The 23216-nt window shown below is 40.5% G+C and overlaps 2 protein-coding genes across 3 annotated transcripts; one reads left to right on the forward strand and one right to left on the reverse strand.

The window, feature by feature from the left end:
* Positions 1-76: 76 nt before the first annotated feature.
* On the reverse strand, positions 77-22854 carry glt1d1 (glycosyltransferase 1 domain containing 1). Of its 2 annotated transcripts, none has more exons than XM_080044539.1 (12): positions 22612-22854; positions 21856-22007; positions 21597-21702; positions 19776-19827; positions 18817-18850; positions 18125-18181; positions 8253-8351; positions 6855-6904; positions 4573-4616; positions 3956-4076; positions 3271-3369; positions 77-573 (listed from the first exon to the last, which is right to left on the reverse strand). In XM_080044539.1, exons 1-12 carry the CDS (start codon positions 22677-22679, stop codon positions 427-429), a joined length of 1029 nt encoding a protein of 342 aa, XP_079900665.1. In that variant the 5' UTR covers positions 22680-22854; the 3' UTR covers positions 77-426. The 2 variants fall into 2 exon arrangements, with proteins under 2 accessions (XP_079900665.1, XP_079900664.1); XM_080044538.1 differs by having other exon boundaries at positions 18817-18853.
* Positions 15134-17056, forward strand: LOC307263379 (heat shock 70 kDa protein-like; the record flags this gene model as incomplete). Its single annotated transcript, XM_080044527.1, has 1 exon — positions 15134-17056. The coding sequence occupies one exon, from the start codon at positions 15134-15136 to the stop codon at positions 17054-17056; it is 1923 nt and encodes a 640-aa protein (XP_079900653.1).
* Positions 22855-23216: the final 362 nt, after the last annotated feature.

Here is a 23216-nt window from a genome sequence, read left to right on the forward strand (position 1 = left end):
GAAAAAAAGCAATTTTTGTCACAATAGAGACAATGATCACTTTACAATCGGCACACAACTGTAGTTCAGAGACCAGTACAAAACACTAAACAACTTTTATTAAGTAGAATGATTCAACAGAGAGCATATGTGTGTATTCCTGTTATCATACCATAAATAACATTTAATCATCAATTTCAAATACATAAAATATATTATGAAGACCAACAACCAGTTTTTACTTAAGGTCTTTGGCTCAAAGTGCTCTGCAGAATTATTACAAACTGGCAGTGAAGATAAACCATGATTATTTTGTATAGACACCTTTGTAATATTTTTTTCTAAAAGTCTAAGACACCTGTTAAAAGCACACATATTAATAATTTAAATGCCCTTTTTTTCCTGAGAAAGTATAGAGAGTGGGGGTTGAACCCTTTGACCTCACTCTCAGAGCAGAGTGTTCACCAGCTGCTGATAGGTTTCTCTCTCCCGTTTCAGGCTGTGATGCTCTTCCACGTACAGTTTTCCATTCCTCACCACTCTCTCTCTCAGCTCACGATCTAACAGCAGCCTCTGAGATTGATGCACAAACTCCTGGCAGGGGTAAAAGCAAAAAACAAGTCTCTTTTACTGCCAATTGCCACTTCAAGCTTGCCATTGAAGTTGCCTGAAGATATGTTTTTTAAAGCATAAAAGATAATCCAAGAGACGGGCCTGTGCACTGATTAGTAAATACTTCAAAGATGTTTGTGCATTGCCAGAGGATGGATTTTTTTTTTTTTGGCAACAGATTCAAATATGGCTGTCCAACAGTCAGTCTATCCTAATAGCTGTCACCTCTCATTTGTTAATGCAGAAAGGGAAATCAAACAGTAAGTAACGGTGACGGTTAAACGATAGTACAACATCAGCTGTCACAGGGACATGGGGAGGGGAAGTTGAGGATAATGATGATGATTGACAGAAATATTTTCTATCCATACAGCGTCCACAATCCGACTTTTGTATATGTTGGCCCAGCAGAGCCTCAAATAAAACGAAGTGAAAGTGGCTTGAAGTGTTCCAACAACATGGCAGTCAGCATTTACTGCAGCAGAGAGCCAATGGGCATACAAAGTTGTATAGCCAGTGGCAGTCAGAAGGCCAATTTACCATACCTCCCTTCACTCAAGTGGTGTGATTATGTCTGGAGTGGCTCTTGGTAGGAAACAGCTCTTCTGTATGGCCGTATGAGAGCAATAAATCCTCAGCAACGGGATTAAAGCTCATCCTATGAACAGCATTCTTACAATCACTTCACTTTTAGTGCAAATTATACAGCTGGGCAGGAAGTGCCAATTTTGTCTTTAATGCTTTGAAAGTGCTCAATGTGTTTCTAATGATGCGTTTCTTGATAAATATACTCCTCATGTTATAGCTTTGAAGGCTTAAATAAACCAGAAGGAGGGGATTTTAAAAGAAGTCTGCACAATACAGAAAAATATATAATTGCAATTATTGTTAATTGCGATATCAGAGCGAATGATCGCTTTTACATCATTATTCTCATTTTCATTGAACAACGTATTACAATTATTATGGTGTGATTTTTGAGGGAATCTGTACCAAACAAAGAGGTTTTTTTAAGTCTGTAGAATATGATGTGCAGGCACTAGGCAGCCGTCTCTGCAGCATGCCAATATTTAAACTAAAATGGTATTTAGACTTAGCCTGGCACAGCCCTACCACCTACTTCCGCTCAATTTTCATTTCCCTACAGTAGTCAGTCTGGGTCCGCGGTATATTCGCGGGTTTTCTCAGGATAGATTTTTACATGACCAATCAGCGAACAGAGGGAGTGGCTGAGAGCAATGGCGTGCAACAGTTTCGGTTGCAGAAGCCGGCACATGACATACATCACGACCAAACGTTATGCGATTGGTTCGCAGATCCAGAGTGGCACTGGGCATATCCAATAGTCTTAAACTTCGACAGACACCCGCCTTCAAGTGAGTTTACGTTTGTCAATTGAGCGATTCCAGACCTTCTGTGCAAATGAAATGAAGTACGATGGTCTGGTAGGACCAGGCTAATTTAGCCATTAACAAATATCGCAGTAGGTTATATGAAGATTTCGATTACATTTCAATTCATTGTACAACCCTAAAAAAAGGCCCTGATTGTGATCAACGGCAAAAAAAGGTTTTGGCTGAAAGACTAGCACTTGCTGCCCATCAGTCCTGGCTGAGGTAGTGCTTTATCCAGCTCAAGTCGCTGCAACCATCTGTGAGAGCTTCCTCCTGGCAGCTCAGCTGAGCACACGTGTTGTAACCCCCTCCCCCCAAAAGGATTTCTCCCTGTCTTTACAACAACATCACGCTCAAGAATCTCCACAGCAACATGATCAAATCCTGTCAATTGGCCTTAACCATTGTTACTCTCCTCATGCACCAAACCACATTAAATATCAGACTGAAGAGTTCTCACTTTCCTACATGCTGCTATGTGTTGCATCACTATGTAGTAATGTGGGATATTTGCTCTGTCCCTAAAGGCTGCACCTTTTGATACTAATCTGAGCACCTGAGGAAATACATCAGTTCTTTTTGTTACATTTTACTTTCTTACATTGGACCAATAAGAACCAAGAATGATAATTTTAATAAAAAAGCAAAAACCTTTCCAAATTGTTAAGTTTTCATACTTAAAGCAGAAGTAAGTTCCTGTCAGTGACTGCAGTTAGCAGTCCCCTCACTCGTCCCTACGTCCCCACATCAACGCGCAGGGTTCTTAGAGCAGCCAGTCATCTGGCATCATCTCAGATCCGTAAGTATGTTTAAACATGATTAAAACTTTGAAAACAAACATTGGGAATGATTTTCCCTTTGTAGCGTTCTCCTTCCTGAATGGTGGAGGGTTGTGGGATACCAGAAAAATCTGCAGCAAGCAGAGCGGAGTGACTGAGAGACCTGTGTTATGAACTGGGGACACTGTTTGTGTGATTGCTGTATGACTATAGAGTGATGTAACACGTACTGTGTATATTTACAAACACATATCACTTAATTCTGCTTTAAAAATGTAAACAATAGGATTAATCTACGCCAAGAAGGGAACATATCCATTGTCAGTCACGCTGAGACAGTGCTTCCATACTTGCAGAATGTGCTATTCCAATCAGCGGATGTGACAATATTAGCTGTTGACTTCAGAGAATATGCAGTATATTCTCACTGTCGTCCATTAACAAAATCAATTCGTTTAATGGGGGTTAACCATTTGGTGAGCTGGTCAGTGTGTGTTACTATATACCTGAGGAGACGGGTATAGCAGGCCAGTGAACTCATGCTGCACTACGGCTGCATTTCCTGGGATGTCCCTGGCCAACACAGGTACCCCGAGATCCATGGCCTGTCGGAACAAAGTGATTAAACACTAAAATGTCAGTGACAGATTTACAATGTCACAGGCGAAAGTTAGCCACTCACCGACTCCCTCATTCTATCATTCTTACGGTGAAAGCACCCAAATTAAACAGCTCGGCTTTCCTGCTCTTCGGTGTCTTGGTTCACTTGCAGAATAAATGATCTGTATCAGCTAATACCTTCGGCAGGTTGTTGAGTGAAACATGCTAACACACTAATCAGACTTTAAGCCCACTGTGGCGTGTCTCAATCGACTGTGTTTAAAAGAGATTACGTGCATTTTGCAGGTTTTTGCTCACTCAGGAACGGCAAGATTGGAGTCGAGCAATTAATTTGGGTAATTGTCCCTGAAGTGGGAAGATAACATTGTAGCTGAGCGAGAAACAGCAAGATAACGACTCCTGTAAATATTAACAAGGTTTACACTTTGAAAAGGGCTTTGGCTGGCAGATTCTCAGTTTATACTTTAATAAATATCATTCTTCAAAACAATGCACGAGCTATAAAAAGATACATTTGTGTTCAGCGGCTGAATTGTTACCCAGTTACCCATGAGTCCTGGAGATGTTTACCTCCAAGATGGCTGCTGACATGCCCTCTGAGATGGAGCTGTTGACCAAGGCGAAGCACCTTTTCATGGCAGCGTGAAGCTCCTGCTGGCTCCTCTCCTGGGCCAAGAAGATCCCTGCTGTTCTGCAGAAGCAGAGGCAGAGCTCAGATCTGCGTGACTCAGGGCTCGCAGAGGCGTGAATGATGCTAAAGGGCTGTGACAAGCTCCTGGCAGAATGCACGGCTGCGCTATATGTGACATGCACTCAGAGTCCAGGTAAGGTCCTAACCAGAGAGGGCAGCTTTCTGCCGCAAAACCTCTATGTTGTGGTGAGGGCCCTTGGCGAAAAACCCAAAGATCAGCCAGGGCTTTAAAGAGTGGGAGGACAGATAATAATACAAAAAAAAAGAGTGGTTCTTGGCGCTCCCCCTTTAGAGTGAAGACTCTGTTCACATTATGTCAAGATAGATGTAAACTACAATTTGCTTGAATATGTACTTGTGCAACATAGGAGGAATAGAAGGATAAGATCAATTTCTCACAGGAACAAAGTAGTGGTAATTACGCTGTCAGATCTCAGGGTTTCTTTTTATGAGATGTGTAACTGATACAGAAAAGAAAAGAAAAATGAAGGCTCACCTTTGAACAACAGCTTCTACTTCAAGTGTAAATGCAGGATCAATCTAAGGGAGAGGGAGAGGGAGAGAGAGAGAGAGAGAGAGAGAGAGAGAGAGAGAGAGAGAGAGAGACATTACAAAGAGAGGTGAAACCTGTTTTCTGTCTGTCAAAAGCTCTTTGTTCATCAAGGATGCCAGCAATGACTTAATCCGGAAGAAAGAATAAACAATGAAACAATTAATTTTCTATCGTGAGAAAATCAATCTCTGAAAATCCTGTATTTTCAGAGATTGGGGTCAGGGTGTGGTGGGTGGCCAATCTGATTAATTGCAATGTGGGATTTGCATGCATTAGCCGGCCCACAGAAAAGTCAAAGCATAGTTATTTAGGTCAAAGATGCTGCCAAGCAAGCCGTTACTTTTTTTCTCTTTCATAATATTGTTCATGTATTTTTAATTGAATCTGCTTTAAAGCACATGTGCATTCAAATCAAAGAATCTAAACTGAGAACAGTTTGATATCCTGGTGTAATCTGGGATTTAGCAGATATACTAAAAACCAGCGGGGGATGGATCACAATAAAGGCTGTATTAACAATCACTGTATTAACTGTACTATTTCTGTACTGTTCTGTGGTGAATCCACAGTCAGAGTGACAGATGTGAAACGTCAGGGGAACAGAAGGGGAAGACCTACTCTATGTCAATGTTTAGGTCTTTCACAAGGGAATCTGTTGTATCTCTTACTGTATTGCGATAATGGCATTAGTGTTTTGTCCTTTTCCAAATATTTTCTTGTTTTTAAGCAACCATTTCTTAGGTACAGGCCTGCTAGTGTCTCAGGAACATAATTGTTTTAGAATAATCTTTATGTATATTATATTTTATAACAACACAGAATATGCTAGACTTTGTGGAGCTTGATTAAGCCCAGTTACAGGAGAGTGAGATGCGTCATCGCTGACGAACTGACCTGAATATTCCTCTTAATGACAGATGCTGTGTGCAGCCAGAGCGCTTATTACTCCAGTGAAGTGGTGGTGGATTAAGAGTATGTCATGTCACAGTCTGGGCAAAGCATGTTTACTTTTCAAAATCTATTTTGTAATGTTTATGTTTGACCAAAAAATGAAATTCTATAATTATCAAGGGGAAAGTTTTAGCGGCCATACAAATACGTTTTTATCATGATGATAATATTAATAATATATGCATTTTTTTTGATTCCTCAGACAAGTAAACAAACACACGTCCACTGTGATTCAAAGGCGTCGAGATGAATCATACATCTCTGCCTTCGCTGAACCATTTCATCAAAAAACAACAAAGCGTAGCGGAGCAAGAAGCAAGCAATATGAGCGTGTATGAGCCCCCGGCCATGTCTAATTGAGTTGTTTTTTGAGCAAAACTAAACTAGAACATACCTTTTGCCTGACACCACTGTTTGTACGAAAGACAGATACCCAAGTGCTGTACACTGTCATATCAAAGCAAGTCAGGGGGAAGAGAAGATGAAGACAAACATAGAGAGAAATCAATGCGTGAGAGATCGGAGAGAAGGAGCCGCTGTAAGAGCAGAGAGAGGGGCTGCTGTTGTTGGCTGCAATATGACTTCTATTTGCAGTTCTTAGCAGATGGAAATTCAAGCACAAAAGTTCAATCGAAAATCAAAGATCAGATAAAAAATGTTTTGACAGTAAATGTATTAAAAATACATATTTTGATTTAAATATTTGGTTGACTTATGAATATCGTACATCATGGCAGGCAGCTAAATGTTTTTTTCTTCTAATTATTCGAGTTGTTTACACATCAACCCACGAAGCCAGTACATGTGCAAATAGATACACACTACAGAAGCATGATGGTGTGTGACAGGGCTACAAACAGCTTACATTTGAATTTATACCAGCACAAGTCTGGATATATGCCCACCCATGTATTTAAATTAGTTAGCTGGATACAGTTGATCCATCAAAGGAAAGCACTAATTGGGAGTAGGCAGTGCATAATCTATCAATCAGTCAGCCAGTTAGACACAAAAGGAACTATGCGCGCTGCTCTCTCTGACCCTCGCCGTGATGCAGATGGCAGAGATTGACATTCCCTCCTAGGCCTGTCCGTTAATTCCGGCTAAACTGCTAAAGCCAGTATCTCTGCTACATCCAATTAGAGGCAGCCTAAAAGGTTCATATGATTTCAATAGTACAGACAGCCATGGTACAAGGAGAGACACATGGCAGGTATAAAAATAAAGACTGACTTTATAGTGACTTGGATAGGACTTCTATAGTGTGTACTTACCTTTGGCCCAATAATGACCAACACATTCCGTGGATTCTCACAGTGCCACTCTGAAAGACACAAACAGTTTGTGATGAAAACAATGAACAGCAGCAGCTTCATTAAAAAAACAGCGAAGCTGTTTTTGCAGCAATAGTTGCTTACAGCACATTTGCATTTTTAAAGCTATAGTGCATAACTTCTTTTGCCCCATGAGGAATTCTGAGGTATTACAACAGCACCGATCTGCGAATCTATACGAGGTAAGATAAACTGGGCTATATGCCCAGGTTTTTTCAAAACAGTAGAATCTGAACAACTGAAACATTTCTTATGCTCTTCTTGTGATTTTTCTGAGCTCCTGCGCCATTGTCATGGGGTGACACACGTCTGTAAACACTGCCATACTGAGAAATACAGAGTGAGAGTTTTGTGGAGCTCAGAGGCTTAAACAACTTTGTGCCAACTCAGTTGGCAAGGGCTTGAATGCAACCGACGTTCATTTATATGAAAGAGTTACGCACTGTATATTTCAGCATGCAAAATTCAATTCCAAGATGTGAAAAATCACACATCAAGCTCTACTATCTGGATAAATTAGATTTAGGAGATAATTATACATTTTGACACTCAAATGCTTAAGTCTTATTACCATAACGTTATGAAATGAAAGTTACATAAAAAAAAGAATATAAAAAAAAAATCCACTGAGGTTGCTAATTAGTGGAAATATAATAGATACATAAAAGATTTATGAGATTGACGTCATAAAGATAAAACCATAAAGGGACACGCTACAAGATATAATGTCTAAGGCAAAAATTAGCTGTCAGAAGAATCTCATTGCACATACATTTTCAATCAGATGAAACCCTACTGCAGGGATCTGACTTCATTCTTATTTAATGAGGACATTGCCATTACCTCTTTTAACACGCAACTACAGAAATACAGATAGAAAAGCTATGTAATATGGGGATTTACCATGGATGTTATACATTCTGCTGTACATCCTTTTATTTTTGGCAGTAGAATTGTCAACTGAAAGATTTCTTTGGCGCTTCTTGGGATTTTTCTGAGCTCCTGTGCCAGTGTCCGGGGGTTGACATCAGTTTGTAAACGCTGCCATACTGAGAAATACAGAGAGAGCTTTGTGGAGCTGATCGGCTTAATCACCATTCTGTTCTCGTGCTTGCTGATGGCTTTAATGTAACGGGCATTCATTTATGTGGAAAAAGTTACGCACTTTAGCTTTAAGGTTAAACAGACTTAAAACATGACAGCAAGAAAACACCCTTGACTCTTTTGACTGGACTACCTGCCATTTTAACTGACTTACATGTTTGGTTGACATGTTTCATTAATACCAGTATACATGTAAAACAGGTGTTATGGCAGATTAAAATGCAGGGCATATACCTGAAAAAACCTCCACCAGATAGAGAGGGTCCTTGACTCTTCTGAGGCCGCAGACCAACAGGAAGACGTGCAGATCATCCACACACACGCTGCTCACACCTGAAGAGAAGCCAGACACACACAGGGAGAGAGAGAGAGACAGTAGCACGATATCAAAACACCACATAATGAACATCCCAAGTACATCGCTAGATAATGAAAGCAATACATCACCCAAGGTCACAAGGAAAATAAGACAGCAGTGACTAATGTGCCGGCGCAATTCTCTGATCAGAGTTGTAACACTCAGAGGGGAAATAGTAGGCTGAAATCATTTGAAGGCTGCAGCCCTAATCAGTGTGTAATACAGCATCACAATTACAGAGCCAGAGTGTTCGGTTGACACAACATGCTCACTGAACAGATTCAAATTAGCTTACCCGACATCAACAAAATCAAACATTTTAAGAACCTTGCTTTGATTGAGAGGCAGTACCATAAATAGTCTCTTGTCCCAGTTGATCCAAATGATTTTCCAGTTCAAATTCAGATTCAATCCAGAGTTAAGTCAGGCACTCACGGGATCTTTTATTCACACTGAAGAGAGCAATGTGTTCAACTTAGCACTCCGTCAGTCTTGTGTTTACATTGAGTGAAAGTGATCTTTTACCGCCGTTTACAGCTCCACTGATCCCTAAGCACATGCTACTTCTTCACAACCAGCTGCTGTTTAGAAGGTATAATGTTTGACATATTCACCATCCTATTTTATCTGTGCTTGCCTGCTATGGTTTTGTGTTTTGCATAAGACACCAAAGCTGAGGCTTATGGGAATGCCATTTGATTTGTAGGTATTTGGTGATTACAGCGCCCGAGAAAGCAGTCTAACGGTGACGTAAACTTAAAGCGTGGTAGGTGTGAATGCAACACTCTTGAGGTCAAGGTCGTCTGTTTAATTAGAAGCCTAGTCATTAATATCAAAACAAGCAGATGTATGAGGATATTTAAGCATTAGAGGGTTATTAGTCATTTATTTTCTGACACTTAATTAATTTAAGCTTGACATTGAGCCGAAAGGATACATGCTAAGAATGTATTGCTAGAAATTATTTTGCTAGCAAAGGCAGTGTTTAGCAAAAATGTAAGTGAATCCAAAATAAGTCCACATTAAAACGTATTTTAATAGTGTTATTGACAAATCATTTCGATAATACTGCAGACGGACACGTGCTTCAAGCGCGGGGACAATCGAGTGAAATCCCCTGCTGCCAGATAAGTCCAGATCAGGAGGCTGAGGGAGCTCTTTTAATGCTATTAAAGAGACTCTTAAAATGACCATGTGGAGTCTGTGCATTGACCCTTATCCCGAGAGACGATTGTCAAAAGAGCTCTTCATCCGCAGGATGTATCAAACTTTGTTGCACTGATGCGCATGATGAGAAAGCAAGTCAGTGAAGGGAAACAAACATGTCACTACCTCAGAACAAGAAATGGAAAAATAACGGAGGACAGCTAACATCATATCAAGCAAGAAATTCAAAGACATAAGAATAATAACAATAATAATAGCAATTTATTAAATTTTCTCTGTTTGAAGTTGATGTGAGAAGTGCATGAGAAATCCTTTAAGGCTTTAACCCATTGATGACTATGGCAATCTAGGATGCATGTCCTTAATGCCTGAGGGTTTTCTGAAAAAATAGTACGAATTGTCAAGTCTACCTAAACCTTAATATCTAAGCCTGTGTAGCACATAGAAACATGAAATAAAATACATTTAAAAGTTAAGGTTCACAGGTTTTATTTAAACATGCTCCCTCAGCGCTTACAAACCTACAAATATTTCTAAAAATCGTCAAAATTAGATGAATTAGAAAATTATTAAATATTGTTAATAAATAGATGCAATGTGTTGTGTGATTTTCGTCAGTAGTCTATAGTAGACCTTGATTCTGCGCACCAAACGCCACTAACTGTTCTGTCGCCGACATAGCTGGTGTATTTTTTTATTATTTTGTTTTATTTTAATTTTTTTTGATTGACATGATTTTTGGCAAACTACACAACTTTTGGGTGGTCACGTGGTCTTCAAAAAATCAACAAAACCCACCTCATGTGTATTTGAACCAATGACATGGCATTCTATGCTGGGAATGCCATGAAAATTAGATAAAGTAATAATGCTGCGCGATGCAGCATCAGGCAGGAGAGCCAATGTGGCATCGCGCAGCAGCCGTCATCAATGGGTTAACCAGTATGTGTGCATGCGTGTGATTACTTTTGGCCACATGTGTGAGAGCACATATCTATCTGATTAATCTGTTGAGTGGCACAGGTAGCATAGGTTACAGCTACCATGACAACACCGATTTAAAAAAGAATTTAACTAAGAAAATCACATATAAAACTAAATTAAATATATATATGCCAATAATAGACATTACGTCTCAATTGCTTAGGGGCTTGACAATCAACTATTTTGCTGCATATGAGTCGTTTTAAAGCAGCTTTTAAAGAAGCTGTAAATAGAAAATAGGTGTGTGTGCCCACGATGCAGGTCAGATTAAGTTTGGCTATAATTTCCATCCCTCCAAATCAAGACTGCACATACATATAAGCCAGATACAGGAGGTGAGAGCCACATGTTGTTCAGCCTAAACGATTGATCAAATTATACATGAAAAAAAGAAATCTTAAAACAAAGAGATTAACACTTTCCATTTTTATATAACGGACACAAAAAAGGAAAACAGTAGGCTACTGGGTGTGGGTAATTGAGTGTGTGACAGTCCTGGCTCAGCCAAGTATACAGAAATATGCATATGAACTAACTTTATTGCAATAAAGATTTAAAATTAGGACATGAGGACATTTTCAAGCTTGACCTGCCCCCCATTACACAAACACTGTTCCCTGATCACGTCCCTACATTTCAACAAGACGACAATAGACATCGCCCTTGACTTATGACCTTCACTCATCCTTTGATCTTGAATTGAGAATTCTTAAACAGTTACTTCACTGGAAGCTTCCCGAGTCATTTAGTCAACAATCATCAAGGAATCACCTGAGGAGCAAGTAGGGTTGCAAAGGGGTGGAAAGTTTCCGGAAACTTTCCACGGGAACTTTTGCTCGGGAATTTTGGGAATATTCAAAATTGGAAATTACAGGAATTAACTAAATGGCGGTAATTGATGATAAATGATTTTTTTTCATATCCCAACATAAATCTAAACATTTAAACACTATGTTTGGTCATAGGCAGGCATTCATGCAAAATAATTAGGGCTGTCAAAATTAAGGCGTTAACGCAGGGTGACTCATTTCGGGAATTAACGTGTTGATTTTTTTAACGCAATTAACACATGTGCAGAATGATCTGCCCCGTACATCCCACCTGCAATACAATCACTCTAACGCATCCAAACATAGCAGCACGTTAGCCCATGCCGTGTTTTAAACTGCTAACGGGCATAGATAGTATAAAATCAACTGCCGCGGGTGGCAGTTGATGTTGAAGCAACATGAGGAAAAACATTGTCCGCTCTGTTCAGAGCCCGCGAGGACACAAACGTCTGCAGTTTTCAGAGGTGTGTGTGATTAGACATCAACATAACGTCGGCTTCCTGGCACAAATGAACAGTCCCCTAGGACGTGGTCGCGCACACACACACACACGCGCGCACACACGCACGCACGCACATACATACGCACGCACGCACACAATCTGATTAAAAAATTTAATCGTTTGACAGGCCTAAAAATAATACATAATAATAATAATAATAATAATAATAATAATAATAATAATAATAAAACATTACATTTGAACAGATTTATTTGTAAGAAGAACTTTATCAAGTTTTGATTATTTTATGAACAATCAATAATTTCACTGAACAACAAAAAGATGAATGTTGAGTAAAATATTACTCATCTGTCTGACCCGACCCATTCAATAAATAAAGTATAATGCCCCCCCCCCCCATGTGATGGAGGAATGCACAGTGCATGTAGGGGGCGTGGCCTCAGTACCCATGCAGTAGGATGTGTGCCAAGTGTACTTGCATAAAATCTGGTTGTTTTAGTCAAGATTATGCTAAAATAAATTTTCCCCAACTATATTTAAAACCACAGTTTAGTAAAAATCAATATATGATATCAAGTTTGGTGTCTCAAACTTAAAAAGATATCTGATTTGAAATTAAGTTTTCATAAATATATTAAAAATTAGTTGAAAAAACAGCTTTTTACTGTATAGAACATTTGCCTGGACTGAAATAACATAGTTAGGAGAATTTAGTGCATTTGGGTTGCTTTGAATTTAGTAAATTCCCGTTAATTCCCCAAATTCCCGTTAATTCCCATAAATTCCCATGGAAAGTTTCCAACTTTGAAAATTCCCGGAATTTTGCAACCCTAGGAGCAAGAAACTGGACAAGGCAACAACAACAACATATACCCCCCGGCTTGTTTCCCCTCATACTTCAGTGATTTGAAGCATTGCTGTTCACACTAAGCTGCTGTTCACCATGTATCCCCTTAACCCCACCTCACAAGAAGACACACAGCAGGGGCCCCTAAAGAAACACACACACACACACACACACACACACACACACACACACACACACACACACACACACACACACACACACACACACACACACACACACACACACACACACACACACACACACACACACACACACACACACACACACACACACACAGTGGCTTTCACGGATTGACAGATTCTCGATCCCAGCTTTTAAGTCTGTGCCTTCGGAGGGCACATGACACCCAAGGGATAACACAGTCACACATGCAGTATTGTCACGTATCTCCACTGCAACGCTGGGCCACACAAGATGCATTTGTTTACAACACTCAAACCATCCCACACAACTTCATTAACAGTACCCAATATATTCGTTATTCGGTGATAATTAACACACCAGAATATACAGGTTGCTGAACAAGCTCTAGTTGATGTTGACATTAATTATTTAAGGTGAACAGGCAGTGTTCCATATCTTCCTTTACAAACAGAAAGGAAAGACACCCCAATGACAACTAAACTAACGATGCTTAAAAAGTTATTTTCTGACTGCAGTTTTCGGTTATCCATTTGTTTGAATGAAGCTCTTTGCCTTGGGGCCATTAGTACTTAATCAAACACATGAAACACTGTGGCATGTGTTGACTCGTTAACACACTGTGGTTACAACACTGTAGCAAAAAAATTAAATAAATTCTTACAGATATTTAATTCATTTGATCCACATCCAGGAAAAATGACTCCTATATGCGGAAACTGGAACGATGTTTTACAGCTGCAATAAAAAAAAAAAACTCAGAGTCAGATTACAGTGCTGCTTACATCTCACGTGAAGAAAGCACCGTTTTAGTCACAACTACTGTATTTCTAGTACAACAAATGGAGAAGGGACTGTGTGCAATAAGTATAACTTGCAACGATTGTGAAGCGCAATGACAAATGGCATGGGGCTAGAGAGCTATTAATCAATCGCTCCTCTCTGCACTCAACGCTGCTCTCTATGAGAACTAATGTACCTGGGATGGACATCATCTTGCAATGTCCAATTTGAATGAACGGGCTCCAGTAACAGTGCATTTTTACCAAGGTATTCAAATGGGTGTAGGAGGACAAGAGGAGAGAAGGGAAAAGCATGACCTTCTACCATAGCATGGAGTAAATGTATGCTTTCTGATTGGTTCCGCTTTTGTTGGGTAAGGTTGTAAATGTATTCTCAATTGTTCTCCCAGTGGTGGCTCCAGTCCCCTCATTACAGTCTATGAGTAATATGAGAGAAGGATGAAACAGTTAGAAATATGTGGCACACCTGTGTATAGCATGGTCAAAACTACAGACATAAAAGCAATATACAAGGGCGCATACTTATCAGTGAGCAATAAAGCAAGTTCTTATGACAGAGAAAAGCAACTTTGTGTTTATATCAATAGAAATGCCTCTTTAATGAACTGTAAAGAAGGAGTTGTAGTAGTTCATGTTTTCCATTATTTTAGGGTTAGAGCTTGCATTCAAGGCTGCTTACACTTCCACATACCTCCCTCAGTTTTGACTTACTGCCACATTCCCTAAATTGGGTTTCCTCGCAGTGAGCCCTGCTGGCTTAGCGTGAAAGTGCTGCCCCGCTCTGGAATATTCACCAGCTCTCGCGCACCACAGCAGCTGCATTAGTTGCTAAAATTAACAGTTGTGTCACCGAGCTTGTAGGAGGAGTTGGAGAGCCTGGGAGACAGTTCTGGAAAGCTGGTTGTAAATATATAAGTAATGGGGCAGGGTCAGTCCAGGCATTAGTCTAAGAAGAAACACACAGAGGCAAAAGCTGACGCAAAGGAAAACTACTCTGCGGGGATACTTCAAAGTAAGTAGCATCTCATTAACAGACCGGTGAAATTATATGGAAACATCAGTGCAGACTTTTAAATGCTATGACGTATCGGTGATGATGTAGGGTGCTTCCTCAGGCATTCTTTTAATACACTTGTTCCCTAAATTATAGCCAAATAATGCATCACTTCTAAATAGTGAGATAAATTTAGTTTGACAGTAGGCCTAGTGTATATTAGAAAAAATTTGAAATTGTTGAATTTATTGAATTTAATTATATAAAATGTGTTAAAATATGGAAAAATGGCTAGTTTGGGGAAATGCATAAATCAAAGGGCTGAGGTTAACCACTCAGAGTTTGTTTGTGTTACAGTAGTGAAGCAATAAGATTGAACTTGTTCCATGAAACAGTCCCGTGAGTCATCCATTAATAGGGTTAGGGTTGAAATATGATGGCACGACAAAACCTAATATCAGTGTTTTCATGTGTTAGACAATCACCCAGGAACTCTAAAGCACCAAGATGTCTACAGCTAGGGGAGTATCTATTGGCATTGATCTGGGCACCACCTATTCTTGTGTTGGAGTTTTCCAGCATGGCAAAGTGGAGATTGTCGCCAACGACCAGGGCAACAGGACCACTCCAAGCTATGTGGCCTTTACCGACACAGAGAGGCTCATTGGAGACGCTGCCAAGAACCAGGTGGCCATGAACCCCACCAACACAATCTTTGACGCCAAACGTCTCATCGGTAGAAGGTTTGATGAACCTGTGGTCCAGTCAGACATGAAGCTTTGGCCTTTCCAGGTGATCAGTGATAGCGGAAAGCCCAAAGTCCAGGTGGAGTATAAAGGGGAGACCAAGGCCTTCTACCCAGAGGAAATCTCCTCCATGGTCCTGGTTAAAATGAAGGAGATTGCTGAGGCCTACCTGGGACAGAGGGTGTCAAATGCAGTCATCACCGTTCCAGCTTATTTCAATGATTCCCAGAGGCAAGCCACCAAGGACGCTGGTGTGATTTCTGGACTGAATGTTCTTAGGATCATCAACGAGCCCACGGCAGCAGCCATTGCCTACGGCCTGGATAAAGGCACAAGAGGAGAACGGAACGTGCTCATCTTTGATCTCGGTGGGGGCACCTTTGACGTGTCCATCCTGACCATTGATGACGGCATCTTTGAGGTGAAAGCCACCGCAGGAGACACACACCTTGGGGGGGAGGACTTTGACAACCGAATGGTCAACCACTTTGTAGAGGAATTTAAGAGAAAACACAAGAAGGACATTAGCCAAAATAAGAGAGCAGTGAGGAGACTGCGTACAGCTTGCGAGAGAGCAAAGAGGACCCTGTCCTCCAGCACACAGGCTAGCATTGAGATCGACTCTCTGTTTGAGGGAATAGACTTCTACACCTCCATCACAAGGGCACGCTTTGAGGAGCTCAACTCGGAGCTCTTCAGGGGAACACTGGAGCCGGTTGAGAAGGCCCTGCAAGATGCCAAGCTGGATAAGTCCAAAATCCATGAAATTGTCCTGGTTGGTGGCTCCACAAGAATTCCCAAAATCCAGAAGCTATTGCAGGACTTTTTTAATGGCAGAGACCTGAACAAGAGCATCAACCCAGATGAAGCTGTGGCCTATGGTGCAGCAGTCCAGGCTGCTATCCTCATGGGTGACACCTCAGAGAACGTTCAAGATCTGCTGCTGCTGGACGTGGCTCCTCTGTCTCTGGGCATCGAGACTGCAGGTGGAGTTATGACTCCTCTAATCAAAAGAAACACCACCATTCCTACCAAGCAGACCCAGATCTTCTCTACATATTCGGATAACCAGCCAGGTGTGCTGATTCAGGTGTTTGAGGGCGAGAGAGCCATGACCAAGGACAATAACCTCCTGGGCAAGTTTGAGCTGACAGGCATCCCCCCTGCTCCCCGAGGTGTACCACAGGTGGAGGTAACTTTCGACATCGACGCAAATGGCATTCTGAACGTGTCCGCCGTCGACAAAAGCACAGGAAAAGAGAACAAAATCACCATCACCAATGACAAGGGCCGCCTTAGCAAAGAGGAAATAGAGCGAATAGTGCAGGACTCTGAAAAGTACAAGGCCGAGGACGATGTGCAGAGGGAGAAGGTTGCAGCGAAGAACTCACTGGAGTCGTATGTTTACCATATGAAGAGCAACGTCGAAGATGACAATATTAAAGGAAAGATTAGTGAGGGGGATAAAAAGATGGTCATTGACAAGTGCAACCAGACAATCTCCTGGCTGGAGAACAACCAGCTGGCAGAGAAAGACGAGTACGAGCATCAGCAGAACGAACTAGAGAAGGTGTGCATGCCAATTGTGACCAAGTTGTACCAGGGCGCAGCACCAATGGGAGGCTGCGGCAGACAGGCAGGCAGCGGCAGCTCTCTGGGCCCCACTATTGAGGAAGTGGACTAAAACAATGGGCATCAGCATTTCATTTACAGAAATACATTGAATATGCCACAATGTGTTTTCACTCACTGATGTCTTAATAAAAATATTTATAAAATACAACTCTCATGTTGTTCTTATAATGCACAATGTAGTTCTCTGAAGATTTTCATGAAGTAATATGTTTCAGTTCTTCACGTCTTGTGTCACTTTTCAACAAAACAGGTCAATGACATCTTCTTTCGTAGTATATGGGCACTAACAGTGAGGCTCACTCCAAACTGGAGTTTTTACTTTAACTGAACAGATGTGTTTGTAGGTTCAACTATGGGCTGTCCCCTTTATTTTATTGACAAAGTATGGGCTGTCCCCTTTATTTTATTGACAAAGTGAGCTTCAGTGTCTGTTGATTAGTTTTGAGACTCTGCTTGGGAAGAAAATTTGAGCCTAAATTGCTTAAAAGTGTACTCCATGAATATAACATTATTTTGTTAAAATGTATGTGGCAGACCTACATTTTTTTATTTTTTTTATTCCACACTTTCTTCTTCCTTTATAAACATTTGCTCCTACATTAACGGCAATGCAGCTCAGCTGCCAACAGTTTTGGATTTGTGATGCTTTAAGCAGCTAACGTAGCATTAAGCAGTGATGAGGAGCGGGACACAAAGGTCTCGTATGCTCACTTATTTCTAACTCCACATCACCAAATGTATTTTATTTTCATAAGTTGTAGTCTTTACGTCAAAAATCTGTTTCAGGCAACTTTTCCCCCCATGCAGTAGCCTGGAAATCCAGACCTGCCGCTGGCAAATTAAATTTGCTGCACCTGTTGGTCTGGACACCCTCCAATGAAACTCATTAAATGTGAAAATTCTGAGCAATTTTTCAATTGGTTATATCTGATATGGGCGGGCCGGATGACGACAGTGCTGTGCATGCGCCGTCGAAGCCGTGATAATCAGCAACAGAGATGGCTGTGGATATGTTGTTTTAGTTACATCAAGATACTGAACCAAGCACCTGACCAACCCCCCCCCTCCAAATATAGACAATAGTTTGAGATATGTCTAATTGAAGCAGTAACAGTACCTGAGTTCCGCAAGAATTCAGTCCAGCAGAATGTTTCAGTCACTTCCGTCTGGATACCTTAAAGTAAACACAGAAAAAAAAGGCACAGTGTTCTTAGTAAAGCTTTCATTGTTCACCAATACTAAAATCCATTATGCAAAAAATTCCTTTGCACATGGTTTTTAGTTAAGGGGTATATAAGTACGTTCAGAATAGCTTTTCTGATCTTGATCTTTATTGCTTATTTGACACTCAAAATTAAAAATATCAACAAACCTATATTCTTTATGAGGTTCATTCATATAAGACACATCTATTAATAATTCCAATCGAATCTCTTTCTAAAATAGATTAGAAATAGATTAGAAGTATTTTAGAAACATTAGTTTAGTCAAAGCACTTTCTCGTGACAAGCATGCACAAATAAGCTTTAACCGGCGTGGGTTCAGCCGTGCTGCTGGCCAGAGGGGCTCTCCTCTAATCTAGGAAAGGACACTATTTGCCAAACACGACTTCTGGTGGGAAACAACATGGAAGAGTGATTTGGGCTGTCCTACATGGCACGGTGGCCAATGGCAAGAGCAAATACAACTCTGTACTGCAGACAGCGTGATAATGGAGGAAAAAATGTCAAAGCTGATTAATGCAACACTTCAATGGCGAGTCCGGGGAAGCACAGCATAAGGCGAGGATACTCATCCCGCAGAGCTTACCTTGGGGCTGGACATAGATTTTACTGCTCTGGGACTGCTACAGGAAAAAAATAAACATAGGGGAAATCTGGTTAAAACAAGCCCAGAAACATAATCACACGTGCTTTTAATCCAATTGTAATTATTGGTATTGTGCATTTATACTAATGACATTTGATAATTACTAACTGTTCTTCTTTCCCCTTATGCCAGACAAATAGAAAAAAAAACTATTAATGTTCCTTTTGCTCTAAACATTTTATCAAAAGCCAAACTTTAGGGGAGTGTGGGAAGCCGTTGCCATGATAATGGGTGTGCTACAAAATATATCAGAGGGGATGGAGGGGAAATTGACTGGATGTTATCACACTAGATCCATCGCCTGTGTGTGTTTTCTGTCACAATAAAAAGTGTGCCGATGCCTCTCAGTGCCTGTCCTGTCTGCCTGCTGTCAGCACTAAATGGCATAGATAAAGCATACCACTCGCCTCGATCTGCAGCCTATGGCGAGAATCTAATCGGGAAAATAAAACACGGTAATATTGTTTTAATAGCAAACTATTACAGGGGCTGGGCAGGATAGATAGTGTTTGTATAGTTAACGCCCCTTTGTTCTATTTATTGAAGCCGTCAGGTTCCTGCACTCTGTTGACGTGCCGTAAAATACAAACAAAAAGTTGCTCTGCAACTTGATTTTCACTGTAGCATTGCAATACATGAGGCAATGTTTTATTAATGTTAAAATATAACTTCTGACCGTCTTGTTAGCTTTGATAGTGTGTGTTGGGGGATGCAGAACAGCAGACATCTCATAAACATACTGAGGAACAAGCAATTAGGCAGATACAGACATTTTCTAGTAAAACATAAAGGTTGAAAACAACATTAAACACAGACTTGCGCAAGCATCAAACATCAGTGCTTATGAGATATAAACAGCTACAGTCTGTCTAGTAAAATACAAAAGGATATAATCATACCAAAAATAACTCTGCCTCTTCTTTCAGTTTGTCAGTAAATGCAACAGCAAACCTGATAAAAACACAAAACAATCTATTATCATCGCTGTGAGAGCCATTTCAGTAAGAAGAATTTTTAGTGCTGATGTTAAGTTTTACGAGCCATGAGAATTTGGAGGAAAAGAGGTGGTGATACAAGAGTCTCCAGGCTGAGAGCGAGTATGTGAGAGCAGGAAATCTGCTTGTGGTTTGAAGGCAAATAATTTAGGGATGAATACACCAAGAATACAAAAAGGGAAACAAAGGAAATGTGGAGCAAAAAAACTGTGGGGAGATATTAATTTTGCGAGTGTGTGAGTGAGCGTGCATTATTAAATGGGCCGACGGGCTCAGAGTGGTAACTGAATTTCATGATCAAGGTTTGTGTGAGAACAGCAGGAGGGGGGTGCGTGGATTCAGATGTTTGAAGTCATGAGACCTGGATCATCACAGTTCTCCCAGAAGGCAATTATCCCCTTAGATTTACTAGGTGGATACACTACCATCTATTTTCATCATAATGATAAGAGACACACCAGGGTCTGACATCAGGGCACAGGGCAATATATTGATAAGCCTATGTGCACATTAACTTTCTAATGTTAAACTAGGGAGCGGAGAGAACACAAAACCTGCACAGCAGGGTTTCTCTCGCATGCATTCAGCCTCATTCTTTCATGACAGTAACTTCAGGCGCTGAATGATCTTGTAGGGATCCAGTCATTTTTCTTCCCACCGCATAGATAATTGACAACCTAGTCAAAATGATTCAAGTGCTTTGAAACTATTTCACATTACAAGTACTGTAGTCATATAATTATTTTGGATAAAGGCTATATATTGTATAAATAGGTCACATATGCAGTGATAAATGGCAACATCCAATTTCTTCTGACTGGTTGCAAATGTGACAACGCTTTAATTTTTGACCTTGTTAAGCTTTTAAATGATTTGTTAAAAGTTTATTAGTTTCAAAACAAAATCACAGGATTATTCAAGTTAAAGGTTGTCATGATTCATTAAGACATCTTGATTCTATAAGAACTATTTCAATCAATCAAGAGGTGTAAATGATCCGATGTACTTCCTGCTTGCGCTTCAGGATGGTGACATCTGCCTTAAACCTCTATGGAAAGTAAACAAAAAAAAACGTTGTGTGATACATTATTAGAATGTTTGGAACTAGCAATAAATGAGGAGTCTGATATTGATATATTGAGACATGACCGTACTGTACATTTATGTCACGTCAGAAACCACAGCTTGATCAAACAGACCCAGCAGACCTTTCGCATGGCAGACATGCTCATTTGGACAGGCACAGCTGTAACTAATAACAATAATGATCGATTCATTCCATTTAAATGTCACATGAAAGCCATGGGAATGAATAAGCAGGGACAATAACAGGGCCCCTTGAAATTCACGGCACACCTTAATGGAATGCATCCATAATTAATGTTATTAGTCACACCTGTGCTTCCGTAACATCCTGCTATGAAATATTGAAAAGTCTGCTATAAAGACAGCCAATCAGACATTGGAAACCAAATTAGGTAGGTCAAATAGTAATAGTTATAGTGGTTATTAGCATTCTATTAGTTAAATACAGAAACACATTCTTCTTTGTGTGTATTTTTATAAAGCATTTATGTGAATTCTCCACGGATGAAGACATTGGTCAAGAAGAACACAACATTTTAGCAAAGGCTTACAGTGTGTGATGTGATGACGGATAGGTAAAAGCCATGTGCTAAATGTGGAGTTATTTGGAATGGAATAGTAGTTTCACAGCAACATCACCTGGCTTTCAGTAGCACCTGCTCCATAACCACGCGCTTCTGCTCAACTTTCACATCTTCATTTATGTCTGTTCCGCCAAAGATAACGCCAAAGGGTACTCGGATGTCTGGTGTAAAAGGTTAGACATAAAAACAGAAAGATCCTACTGACATTTTGTGGAACGGCTACCAGTATACCTGCAGGTCTACCATTATGTTGGCAAACACAAATGACTGAAAGTATAGAGACGAGTAGATCATATTACAGCAGTAATGTTTACCTAAGAGAAGTCCGCCTGCTCTGAACAGATGAATGGCCAGCGCACCCTCAAACGGAGGATTTCGTGACACCAGGTCTGCCACCTCAGCAGGAGACTGAAACTCTGCTGCATCTCTGAGCTCACAAGTGTGTCCCGCTGATTCAATGTGGGCCCTAAAATAAAAGAAACGCGTGACTATGGATGGCGAGGGTGGTTGAGGAAAAAGTTACACACACTAAAACTAACTTTATCAATTGATTTGGTCGGTTTCTTGCTGTTTTCTGACATTAAAGCGTTAATGGTCTCCCTGAATCATATGTCATAGCTGATTGAAAATACATTAAGGTGGGTAAGTTGAATCATAAAAGGTATGTAGTTCATTCATAAATGAATCATCAAATAAAAGAAACGCATGGCAACGAATGTCTGGAGGGACAAAAAGGTGGTTGAGAAAAAGTTACACACACTAGAACTAACTTTATCTCAAAAAGCCATCAATTGATTGGTAAGTTCCTTGCTGTTGTCTATAGAGCCCTTGTTGTCTTCCTGAATCATATCTCATCTGATGACAGCAAATGCATTGTGGTAGGTAGCTGAATCATAATGTTATAACCAAGTTGTTATAGCCATATTGTACAAAAAAAGTATGCAGTTCACGACAGCTTTATTATGTCACAGCCCTGGTAACCCAAAATACAACTGCCAAACAGCCTTACCGGGTAAATAATATAGAAACAGCTGTTGTAGCTAGCTGTTATTAGCAACATTGTGAATTACCTTATCCTCTCAGCTGTGGTGTGATTCCCAGTTTTGGGGCTGAGACAGGCAAGAAAGAGTAATTTCATTTCTTCACTAAAGGCTGGTCTGACGAGCTAACTTACTAGTTAACATGTAAACACCTGTAGGTGGAAAGCAGATGGAGTAATGCAGAAAGCAGAGCCTCTTATGTGTGCTGTTTGTTTAAGTAGGCTCGCTGAACCGAAGTGCTATCACATTTCCTGAACCCATTGCCTGCCAAAGTCCCACGTAAAGCAGAGCTCAACTCAGGCATACTCTGGGCTACTTGTTGAAATGTTTGTGTCCGTCTCCTATACCATCCCCTGGAAACAAATGACGCTACCACATAGGCTACTCGGTAGAGCTGTCGAGGCACCAACAGTGTCAAGAGTCGAGACCATATTTAGACCGAGTCCACCCAAAAACACCCACACACAGCATATTTGTGTCTCATGACAACTTTGTCATAGACAGAGTCAATGGTAACACAATTAAAGAATAAAAAAACCGCACTACCACTTCCTTGTTTCGATGGTACGTCTGCGTAAACGGAACAAACTTCCACATCATATGGATGGGTCTGCACGCCGTGCTTCATGGGGCAC

This window comes from Ammodytes marinus (assembly GCF_949987685.1).
Source record: "Ammodytes marinus genome assembly, chromosome: 2".
NCBI classification, from domain to species: domain Eukaryota; kingdom Metazoa; phylum Chordata; class Actinopteri; order Uranoscopiformes; family Ammodytidae; genus Ammodytes; species Ammodytes marinus.

Excerpts from the sequence above, each read along its gene's own strand:
- glt1d1 (XM_080044538.1), bottom strand. The coding sequence starts at position 22,679 with ATGAAATTACTCTTTCTTGCCTGTCTCAGCCCCAAAACTGGGAATCAC. Across the intron at positions 4,617-6,854 it reads TGGTCATTATTGGGCCAAAG|ATTGATCCTGCATTTACACT; the intron begins GTAAGTACACAC and ends CCTCTCCCTTAG. Across the intron at positions 3,370-3,955 it reads TGTCAGCAGCCATCTTGGAG|GCCATGGATCTCGGGGTACC; the intron begins GTAAACATCTCC and ends TTGTTCCGACAG.